The 12,318-nt window shown below is 40.8% G+C and overlaps 1 protein-coding gene across 1 annotated transcript; it reads right to left on the bottom strand.

Annotated features, from left to right (window-relative positions):
• Positions 1-7,676: 7,676 nt before the first annotated feature.
• LOC149347194 (uncharacterized) lies at positions 7,677-8,926 on the bottom strand. The gene has a single exon (XM_089586933.1). The coding sequence runs from the start codon at positions 8,886-8,888 to the stop codon at positions 7,818-7,820; it is 1,071 nt and encodes a 356-aa protein (XP_089443059.1). The 5' UTR covers positions 8,889-8,926; the 3' UTR covers positions 7,677-7,817.
• Positions 8,927-12,318: the final 3,392 nt, after the last annotated feature.

The following is a 12,318-nucleotide window of genomic DNA, read 5'->3' on the forward strand; positions in this document are numbered from 1 at the left end:
TAATTACTGTTATTTGTTCTTTTCCTGCCTCTGTTTTTCGAAGAAACAGCTGGCCATGTCTCATGGGCCGAATCACTCAATTTCCTCAGAGCACCAAATTCTTACTGTTGAAATACTTTGTTGCAAAGGAAACTGCAGTCTCCTGATAGTTTCTGAGTGTACATATGATGGTTTATGCAGATCATGGATTACAGAAAAAAGCATAAACCTGTTACTCGTTACCAGTAAAGCGACAAGCATGTAGCATATGATATCTAATATCAAAGTACTGAGATGCTTTATTATGACTTGATCTATTGGATGGTAGAAAAGGTCACCTCTAACTCACTTCATGCTTGAAAGTTTCAATTATACTTGCACAAACTGTAGCTAATTAATGCATGCATTGCAAGGCAGCCAACTGTCCTTGCTTTCATAAATATTAAGATTAACAATTTTTCTTGAAACTCAGCTTACCATTTCTGTGCAAAATTTAACTGAAAATTGTGTATTATTTCGAAGGTGACATGAGATGACATGGCAGAGCAGTAACTTACTATGACAGGAATGAGAAACAGGAAAACGTTAACCAAACAAGATCAACCAGCAAACAATATACACAGAAGTATATGCATATGTGGAGATTAAACAGAGCTGATGATTAACAACGGAATACCAAACAGCGTAAATAATCTAAATATATTCCCTGAAATGTGATTCTTAGGAGTGGCATACAAAGGTTTACACCAAGTGTTTGACAATGCCTAATAATAACATACAAAGCACCAAGAAACTGTTTCTGGGTTGACATGCTGGAAACCAACACTTCTCGTCAGTTATATGGAAAAGGCAACCACCTTGTAGCAGAAATGAGCCTCAAAGCAAATGCCAGTCTCGGTGTGTCTGTTTTAAAGCAGGTTTATTAAAGGCAGAAAAGCTAGACAGCATAGAAATATTTTTGGTTGAAAAATTCGATGGCACAGAAAGCACCTGTCTGCTAGTCGTTACTCATGAGTGGAAAGTGAAATTGTTTACAACTATTATAAACCCAAATTTTATTATGGCTCTCCTTGCTGAAAATACATTATTTCATTATGAGATTTCAATGGGAAACAATACTTAAAGCAGAATTGATTGAGGTGAGGTTTTCACTTTTATATGCCTATTTAGGTTCCCCTTTCTGAAGACCATCCTAGCCAACCAAGTCATATCTAGTAGATATTTATATAATCCCCACAATATATGAGATGTGCACGTGACGCTCATGAGGTTCATTCTATCTTCACATAGCATCAGTTCGATTTTCACTTTGTGTGCTGCTAAAGCTCGTGGCATGGAAATAAAAAAAAAGTAGATATACCTTTTAATGATTGCATGGAATTAGTAGAAAGGAGACTAAAGAGGAAATGGCAGTCAGCTTAGAACAGTGAAGTAAATAATAAACTACACTTGGTGAAACCGGGTTTTTGTAAATTTAAGTCGTGTGTGCACCAGGAACATTTCAAGGAAGTGATACTATGCCATCTCCGAATAGGCCACACACACCTTATGCACAACTTCCTACTAACCAAACAAGACAAACCTGTTTGCGAAGAATGCAGAGTTGAACTTACGGTTAACCATATTTTAATCTCTTGTGTTAAACATAAAAAACTAAGAAAAAATACTTTAGTCAATTTTATAATGAATGCATTCCTTTTCATCCAGCACTACTCTTACATGAAAATGCCATTGTTTACATGCCTTCTATTTTTAGCTTTTTAAAAGAAGCAGGCGTACTCGAAAAACTAAATATTGAACCACTGGCTCGCTTTATTTCATTATACACCTCAGCCTCATTCTCATTCCTGAGAAGTAGGCTGAGGCTTTTATTTGATTGATTGGGATCCTCGACATCCTTGCCCAGCTAAGGATGGCCAATGAGGCTGCCTGACTTTCTTTTTAAAGCTTTTATCATTAGCCATTCTTAAATCCCGTTTTGTCTGTTATTACTAGGTAGTTAAACTTTTTAGGCCCTTGACACCACTGATGACTTTTCACCGTTTTATTAAATCCCACAGAAAACATTTTCTATACCTTGTGTTTGGTGCATGATGGCCTTAGATGCCTATGAGCCATTAAACCCTACACAACACATTTATGAGAATGGACGCCCATATAACACTCATGCCCATTTATGATGATCCTGAGACATTCAAAAGATGTTCACCAGACATATGGCCAAACTATTTTAACATTTGGGGAGAAATTGCAAAGTAGTTCGCGCTGTGTCCTGTACTTCCAAGCTCGTAGCTAGTGCTCTGATATCTTGAGTACCGGTTCGCTAGCTTTTGAGAAATTCGAAAGCGTCGAGGTGGTGATAGTAACTCTACTGGAAAACTGAGAAAAAGTATTTATTTTAACTAAGAGCAACCAGTAAACAATAACAAACACAAGTATACACATGTGTAGAGTACACGAAGCTAGGAAACAGTACAGATAAACACTACAATGTGATTCAAATGTGACATGACGTTTCTTTTCCAGTGCTTAAAATTAATATTCAAATATATCGCAGGAAAAGATAAACCTTTCCCAGATACGTAGCCTCTGCAGATAAATGTTCCAAAGCTGTGTTTGCAACACCATTTTTTGGTTGCAATTCAGAATACCAGCACTTCTCAGCTATCGTTTGGAAAAGCAAACACCTTGTACCACAAAAGAGCATCAAAGCGTATGCCATTCTCGGTGTGTATGCTTTAAAGAGGTTCCTTAACCCTTTCACTGCCACTCCTGAGATAACTCAGGCGACCTAACCCTTTCACTGCCACTCCTGAGATAACTCAGGCGACCACACATGTACACTCCCTGCTTCTCCAGAGTAAACTCATTTTGGCTTTCTAACTCACTTCCTGCCGCTCCCGATAATACTCGTGTAAAACAAACGATGCAAACATGTCGTCCCATCTATGGAGAGGCCCCATACACTCTTAAAACTTGTAAGGTAAATTGTAATCACCAGATGGAGCGCATGGTTCCACATTCGCGCCGGTTCGTTTTGGTCTCAGCACAGCAGCTGTTGAGAGCCAGCGTGACACATGCGTCCGCGCTTTGACAGATGAAGAAATTCAAAAACTGCTTATGAATATGGACTCTAATGATAATGACAAAAAGCAGCCCACCTAAATGTCTTGTCGAGTGATGATAGCAATAAAAAATCTGCATAACAGGAAATCTGATAGGCGAGATTTCTGCTGAGAATATTTCATTCAGTACAACTATTATGTGCAAGATTATCCTGAATAAAAATGCCTATGTGTCCTGCAGAGCACCCCATGTGTTACTAGCATAAAATTTACAAGCAAATAACATGGAAAAAAACCCGCCAGGGAGTGTGCAGTGGTAAAAAAACGCACTTAAAGGGTTAAAGGCAGAAAAGTTAGACAGCATAGAAATATTATTGGTTGAAAAATTCTTTGGCACGGACAGTACCTGTCTGGCAAATGCACTTTGTTGCATCGTTCATTGCTCATGAGTGGAAAGTGAAATTGTTTACAACCATTATAAACCTAAATTTTGTCACACCTCTTCTTGCTGAAATACATTATTTCGCGCTGAAACTTCAATGGAAAGAACAATACCTTCAAGCTAAATCGATGTTTTCACTTTTTGTAGCCTTTTACGTGCCTGTTTAGGTTCCCCCTCTACGAAGACCATCCAGTCAACCAGTCCACATCCAGTTGATAGTTCTATGATATCCTCCACAATATATCAGATGTCTGTGTGATGTTGACGCGGGGTTGATCCTGGCTGCGATGGTCAAATTTCGAAGGAGACAAAATTCTAGACGCCCGTGTACTATGCGATGTGAGTGCACGTTACCATTAGGCAGTCGAAATTTGCAGAGCCCTTCACTACGGCGTCCCTCATAGCCTGAGTCACTTTGGAACGTTAAGCCACAAAGTCTCATATCTTCATATGATATGCATACAATTTTCACTTTCACGGTAGTGGACATCCGTATAACTCATGCCCACATATGATCCTAAGACATTCCGAGTATGTTCATGAAGCATTCAACCAATCTATTTCATGTTTGCGGAGAAATCATGAAGGCTTTCGCACCCTGTTTTGTACATAAGAGCTCATACCTAGTGCCCTGCTGTCTTGAGTTCCAGCTCGCTGGCTTTCGAGCAATTTGAAAATGTCGAGGAGGTCGTAGGAATTTTTGCTATGACAGAACCAAGAAACTGAGCAAAACTAATATTTTAGCTCAGAAAGATCTACCAGTAAACAATAACAAACAAGTGTACACATATATGAAGCATAAACAGAACTCATGTTTAACAACGAAATACAGAACAGTTCAAATAATCACTGCATTGTGATTCTTGCAAACGTAATACAAAGGTTGGCTCATTTTTTTTCCAGTGCTTGAAAATACCATATCAATATGACGCATTGTCACAGCAAAGGATTAACCTTTCCCAGTTACATATAGCCTGTGCAGAAGAATAAATGTTTCAAAGCTGTGTTTCCAAGACCGTTTCATGGTTGCAATTCATAAAACCAGTACTTCTGGAAAAGGCGAGCACCTTTGGAAAAGACAAGCATCTTGCACCAGAAATGAGCTTCATAGCACATGCCAATCTTGGTGTGTCTGTTTTAAAGTAGGTTTTTTAAAGGCATAAAATTAGACAGCATGCCGCACAAAAAGCACCTGCAGGTCTTCGGCAAATCCATTCTCTATGGCATACTTCATTTCTCATGAGTAGAAGATGAAATTATTTAATACAATTATAAACCCAAGTTTTTTCACCTTTTCTTGCTGAAGTACACTATTTCACTGAAATTTCAATGGGAAGAACAGTACCTTCAAGCTATATTGACAGAGGTAATGTTTTCACTTTTTTTGGGGGCTTTTACATGCCTATTTAGGCTTCCCTGTTGTGTGAAGACCATCCCAGGCAAACAATTCATATCCAGTGATATCATATGCCCCACAATATATCAGATGTTAATGTTATCTTCACAAATGTTCATAAAATTATCATATCATATATATTCAGTCTTCACTTCCACGGCAGTGGACATCCATATAAGCATTCATATTATGCCCACATATGATCATCCTAAAATATTCAGAGGATGTTCACCAAGGCATTCAGCCAAACTGTTTTCACGTCTGTGAAGAAATCGTGAAGACTTTCGTGCCCTGTCCTGTACGTAAGAGCTCTTAGTTGGTGCCCTCCTATCACACTTTTTACAGGCATCAAATTTTTGGTGCCACGCTCATTCTTATGAATGGTATGTAAGGAGCTGGCACACACAGACTTCCTCATGAAATTGGCCTTCACATGGAATATAATTTGACTGAATTCCTTCTTTGATGTTTCAGCTTCAACAGTGAAATGCCCAGGTTATGTGAGGCAAACAATGATTATGACGCTGTGACCTTTTAACTCACCACCAGTCCTATGCCAGCCTGCCCTGCTCAGCGTTGTCTCAACTTGTCCTTGATATTATACTCAAACTGGAACCAAACAACATGAGGGAAAAAATGAATTATAAACCACCTGACATGCTCAGGTGAATCCCACATATGTTTACTGATGTCTTCTGCACTATTTCAAGGAAAGAACGAAAATATTGTGCCCGGTGAAAATCTTATATGGGGAATGCAACTGGGATTAACTGGAACCAACTGGTTTCAATGGGGCTTAATGGGTCCCTTTTGGAAGCCAACTGGGAATGAACTGGCCCCATTGGGAAGCAAATGGTCCCAGTTAAGGCCTCAATGGGGACCAATTGGGAGGCTACTGGTATCAACAGGCCCCATTGAGCAAGCAAATGGTTACCAACTGGGAATCAACTGGCCCCATTCAGGGAGTGTTTAGTCAAACTGGGAACCAACTTTTGTCCCATTGCCAGGCAAAGTGGGATCAACTGTCCCTGCTCGAAACCAAGTGTGAGGCAATTTGTAGCCTGAACAGAAACCATTCCATTAGTCCCAAATGGGCAGCAGGCGGTTCGAGTTGGAGCCCATGTACAAAGTAGGCAATTCTAGATGGAGGTGGCACTGGTTCAAGTTGCAATACATTTCATGGCAAATGGGAACCAGCTGTTTTAAATGTCCTTCTCTTAAAGGACAAATGGAAACCTGGTCAAAGCAGAAAACAAACTAGCTCAACAATATTACACTTCTGAAGAGACTGAAGAACAAAGGGTTGATTTGGAGGTGAACTAGGGGACAATTGTGCTCCTATTTGAAGGTACTGTGGTTAGTGGGACACAAGATCTCCTACAAGATGAGCTTTTAAATCTAATGAGCTTACACACAAGCCACAAAAAAGGAGCACATACTTCTTTTAAATGAGATATTCTAAACCAAATTTGCTAACTATAGCAGCAAATGTTGAAAGGATTGATATGCAGTGTGTATTTGTGCAAAGGTAGGCTAATTTAACACAACTTCTGTTTGGGCTAGATGGTGCATAGCTATAAATGAAATGAAATTTAAGCGCACACGAAAAACGCACACAAGAGGAGATACGCACACGAGGAGAAAACCCTCATCTTTAGCGCCTGTCCTGTGTGTATCTCCTCTTGTGTGCGTTTTTCGTGTGCGCTTAAATTTCATTTCATTTAAAGGTAGGCTAGGCTCTGTATACCAAATAACATGCAATTTGAGATACCTATTCAGGGGCATATATGCTACCTACACATGCAACTCACAAACCTCTATTTCCAGTAATCTGTTTGCCAATAAGTTCATGAAATCATCTCCCATACTGTTTTAGATAAACATGCCAGGGTAGTGGTAAAGGCAAAAAACTTTTATTATCAATCCTCCCACTCCGGAGCAGTACAAACCAGAGCAGTTATATACATCTGTGGCATAATTCAATTCATTTGTCGTATGTTTTCCCACCCCTTTGTCACATGCATTAGCATCTTCCCCTTGTCCATTTACACTCGTTCGCAATTTATGTATACATTTTTATGAAGGTCTTGATGTAAACTGCCATCAGATTACCTCAAATAAGGAAGAAAAATATGCATAGGCAGAACATGTAATGCAAAGGGTAACAAAGTGGCTTTCGAAGAGAGGGGTAACCTAGCAGGGGCAGCAGAGAGTCAGGTCAGCAGACGAAACAAGGCTGTTTGTCAGAATATTTTGTGGCCGTAACTATAGTAGGATACGACTTTAAAAAAAAACAGCAATTGCCAACAATGGGCCATAGTATGCGACATGTGTATTGCTTTGTTGAACAGTAAACAAAATCCATTTTCGATATTTGACTGTATCAAACAAGCCAGAGAAATCGGAAATTCTTGAGCTTATAATTTCGTCTGATGTTTAGCATTTTATTTAGGTAACAAGAAAACCTTTAACAGCAGACTCTTTCTGTCACAGAGAAATTGTGTGCAGCAGTTACTGCAGACTTAAGTTGTATCCAACTATATAGCACAAAACAGGGTCAATTGAAGGCCAACAGGATACAGCTGTCCTGCAGTGAATGTCGATAGGCTGAGATTGATAATTATGAACAAGAGCCACACAACATTCACAATGTATATGCGCATACAAAGCCATTAAATAGTTGCGGACAAAACCCTTTGCGTTACTTTTGAAAAGTAGACTTTGTTGCCTAAGTCTAAATACACACAAGGAACAGTTCCGGGACCGATTTCAATTACAGCCCTTTGTAGCTGCAACTGCGCTCTAACAATGTGCAATGTGTTGAGCGCTGGTGTAGAGGAATACTTTTTGCAAACTGCAAAAACCCTCACCTTATTCAAATTGTCATTAAAAGTTACTATGTGCTCAATTTTGGCAAGTAATCCTTTTGAAGTCATCACAGCTGTGGAGTCTGTTTTGTTTGGCCTGCAGTGCTGCTCACTATGGAGCACACGTCCAGAGAATATGACTCGTCATGCTCAACAACTGGTCCATTTATGATGATGCTGACATTAGCGTGGACAAATGCAAGCAGCGGTGCATGCATTTCACGTGCTTTGCCCAGTGGCAGCAATGCATCCTTGCTGCTCAATTTTGGACCTTTTGACAAAAAGTTCCGCGTCTGCAAAGTGGCCAGTGCCATAAGGCTTTTGCTGTTGCTGATCATCAATAAGCATTCCACAATTTGCAGTGGAACACCCTTGGCTGATGTCACCAGCTCTTTCAAAGAGCCAATCTTTGCCTCAAATACAAAGCAGGAATGAGCCCACAGAGGTCTTTGAAGGATTACACTTTTTGGCAAGTGCGTAATTTGATGGACATTGAATGTCATCTGCCTCTTACCGTACAAATACTGTGTATCAACAACAAATCTAACAAGGCAATGAGTGCTTTCTGTAACATCTGCTGCAGTTACGGTATCCTTCAGTAAAAGGTAGATGCCTTTTACTAGAAGAGCGAAATGCTTCAAGTACATTGGGGCCAGTATTTCGTCAAGGCATGGCAAAGAAAAGTATAGCAGCCACTGCTGCCACTCCTTGGCTTTCCAGAATTTTCTTACCAGCAAAGAACGCTGAATTCGAGATAAGCACATTGGTGGCTTCAGCATTAGTAGGCGACTATCTAATAACTCCAACACTTGGGGGGAGCCAATATAATAGGGCTCATGCACGTCTGTTAACCAGAGCTCAGTGAACTGGCGAGCTACCCCTAGCAATACACAATGCATGTAATCTGGTGTAAACGCCCAGATTACATCGAAGTGCTTCAGGTTCATTAGGGGTGATGGCCCCTTAACTCCGGCGATAACATTTTTGGATGCTGCAGCGTCGGCCATTTGTTCCTTAGTCACACAGCTGCTACTTTCTTCTACAGCGGCACCAACAGGATACTTCATGGTTCCTGCATTGCCAAAAATATCAAGTGTAAGGGGGCAATATGATACATACGCCAATACTGTGACAATCATGTAACATACAGCTATACTAAAGTGGTTGGTTTACTGGGGTTTAACATCCCAAAGCGACTCAGGTCCCAGCAACTTTTAGATTTACACCAATGTGGGTTTAAAAAGACATGTTCCACAAGCGATCACCTTGTTCGCTTTGAGAACACAGTCCGGGAAGCGCTCATCCACAACCAACACTGCATCGGGGTCTTCTTTGTCCTGGAGAAGGCTTACGATACCACGTGGAGGTTCGGTATCCTCCGTGACCTAGCGGACCTAGGTGTCCGCGGCAGGATGCTGGGCGGTTTGAGCGACTTCCTAACCAACCGCACGTTCAGAGTCCGCCTAGGCGCAACCTTCTCCAACACTTTTATTCAGGAAACTGGCGTACCCCAGGGGTGCATCCGCAGCACGACCTTATTCATCATCAAAATGAACTCCATAGAAGAAGTAATCCCAAAATCCATAATGTACTCAGTTTACGTAGATGACCTCCAAATAGCATGCACGTCTTCCAGCATACCTACTTGTGAGCGACAGATACAAATAACAATAAATAAACTGGCTACCTGGGCAGACAGAAACGGATTTAGATTTTCCCCTCAGAAAACAGTAGCGGTTCTGTTCTCTTTGAGACAAGGCCTACAGGCCGACCCCACACTATATCTAAACCAAACCCTATTACCTGTCAAACAAGAGCATAAATTTCTAGGGATAACTTTCGATAAAAAGCTCACTTTCTTGCCACATAAAAACAGCTTAAAGAAAAAAGCTTCCCAGGACCTCAACGTGCTGAAAGTACTATCAGAAAACGCTGGGGGTCTGATAGGGCTTCCCTGTTACATATATATCGTTCACTGGTTTGCTCTAAGTTAGACTGTGAGTCCATAGTGTATGGCTCAACAAGACTGTCCTGCATAAAACGGCTGGATCCTGTCCACAGTCTTGGTTTAGGGTTGTCTTCTGGTGCGTACAGAACTTTACCAATAGCAAGTCTGTATGTGGAAATGAATGAACCTTCCTTAGAAGATCGAAGAACTGCACTAACTTGTACATACATCCTCAAAATCCTTTCTCAGCCCAAACATCTCTGTTACCCAATTGTCACAAAATGCCCATCCTTAATACTCTTCAACAACAAGCCTCACGCGATTAAGTTGTTGCTCTTGCGCTTCGTAGGAAAATGCCAAGCTCTGAACATACTAAATGAAATTAAAAATATTGCCCCAAGACACGAAGCACTACCACCGTGGTACGCTCTCCCCACGGTGTGTGACGTCACACTAACACGCCTCAGAAAAACCTGTACACCTCACGACCATATAATACAAGAATATCTAGCACTACAAGAAAAATACAGAAATTATACTGCATTTATGCCGATGGGTCAAAAACTCATGCTCATGTGGCAAGCGCAGTAATACAAGGAAAAAATAAAAATGCAGTACGACTGCCCTCATGTTCTACAGTTTTCACCGCTAAGTGTTATGCCATTTGTGTTGCGGTACAGAAAATAACAAATGAAAACATCAAAAACAGCATCATTTATACAGATTCACTGAGCGTCCTTACAGCATTAAACTCCAAAAATGCCACAGAGCCACTGATAGGAAGCATCATACATAATGGTCGCAACACAAAAAACATGTTATAAAATTCTGCTGGGTTCCCAGTCATGTTGGCATTACGGACAATGAGAGAGCCAACATGTGTGCTACAAAAGCCAGAACCATGGAAATAAAACATGTGAATTTGCCTCCTAGGGATTACATGAAGTTAGTATGTAGCAAACTAAGAGCCGAATAGCAAGCTTCCTGGGAAAATGAAAGAAACAACAAGCTGCATACTGTAAAGCCCATTTTAAAAGAATGGAAATCAAGCCGCCATAAAGAGCGTTTTATCGAAGTAATCCTACTGGTACTCACCTATGGGGCAGAAACGTGGAGGCTAACAAAGAGGGTTCAGCTTAAGTTAAGAACAACGCAGCGAGCTATGGAAAGGAAAATGATAGGTGTAACGTTAAGAGATCGGAAGAGGGCGGAGTGGGTGAGGGAACAAACGCGGGTTAATGACATCTTAGTTGAAATCAAGAGGAAGAAATGGGCTTGGGCAGGGCATGTAATGCGAAGGCAAGATAACCGCTGGTCCTTAAGGGTAACGGAGTGGATTCCAAGAGAAAGCAAACGTAGCAGGGGACGGCAGAAAGTTAGGTGGGCGAATGAGATTAAGAAGTTTGCAGGGATACAGTGGCGGCAACTGACAAAGGACAGGGTTAATTGGAGAGACATGGGAGAGGCCTTTGCCCTGCAGTGGGTGTAGTCAGGCTGATGATGATGATGATGATGATGACGCATAGGTCACACACACATCACCCATAGCTTCTTAACAAAAAAAGACAAACCTGTGTGTGAAATGTCTGGTGAGGAGCTCACAGTTAATCACATTTTAATATCTTGTTCGCATCTCGAAGAACTTATAAAAAATTTTTTTACTGTATTTTACAATGAACACATTCCATTTCATCCCGCATTGCTTTTAGGCAAGCAAACACTTGTCAAGTTTTCACTTGTTTGCAAGTTTGCAAAGAAAGCCAAAGTTTTAAATCTAATATAATGCAATCTATACACTTAATAAAACATCATCTAACCTTCTGTTTGGCGCATAATAGCCACAGTTGCTTATGTGCCACAAAACCCCATATAACTAAGTAACTAACAAATCTTTCTGGTGAGGTGACCGGCTTTGTGACCTGCAGATAACATACATATAGATATTTATGCTGAAATCGGCACCCAGTAGGGATTTTTCAACCAATGGCCAAGTCAACTGCAATCGAAGTTTTGAACCCATCCCAAATATCTGCTCAAAACAGCCCTTCTCACAGACAGACAATCTCGCTCACTACACCAGCAATCTCATTCCAACTCCCTAACCTTGAGAGTTGCAACATTTGGAAAAACAAAAGAACAAACGCCCTCAGTCTAGTGCTGTCACATTTGGAAACACAAAAAAAAAGGACTCACAAAATAATAAGAGAGGTAAATAAAACTGCTCTGAAAAGCGCCAGGTTCTGTCTTTCGCTCTTTTGAGTTACGTGCACATAATCGGACCTGCACATAACATGCATATGGATTTTTCGCTTGATGAGCACTGAAGTGAAATAATGAAAGGGTACACAACACGTGTGGCCCAGTAGGCATTTTTCAAACAATCGCCGAGTCAACTGTAATCGAGGTTTTGAAGCCATCCCAAATATTGGCTCAAAACCCCTCCTCACAGACAAACTGACTCACTACACCACTCTTATTTAACTGTGGAGCAATCTCACTCCATCTCCCTAACCTTAAGAGCTGCAATGTTTGAGAAAAGAAAAGAAGAAATGCCCTCAACCTACGGGTGTCACATTTGGAAACAGGAAAACAAGACTCACAAAATAAGAAGAAAAGTAAAG

The sequence above is a fragment of the Amblyomma mixtum genome, chromosome 4, assembly GCF_055824585.1.
Source record: "Amblyomma mixtum isolate Tamu chromosome 4, ASM5582458v1, whole genome shotgun sequence".
Taxonomy (NCBI): Eukaryota; Metazoa; Arthropoda; class Arachnida; order Ixodida; family Ixodidae; genus Amblyomma; species Amblyomma mixtum.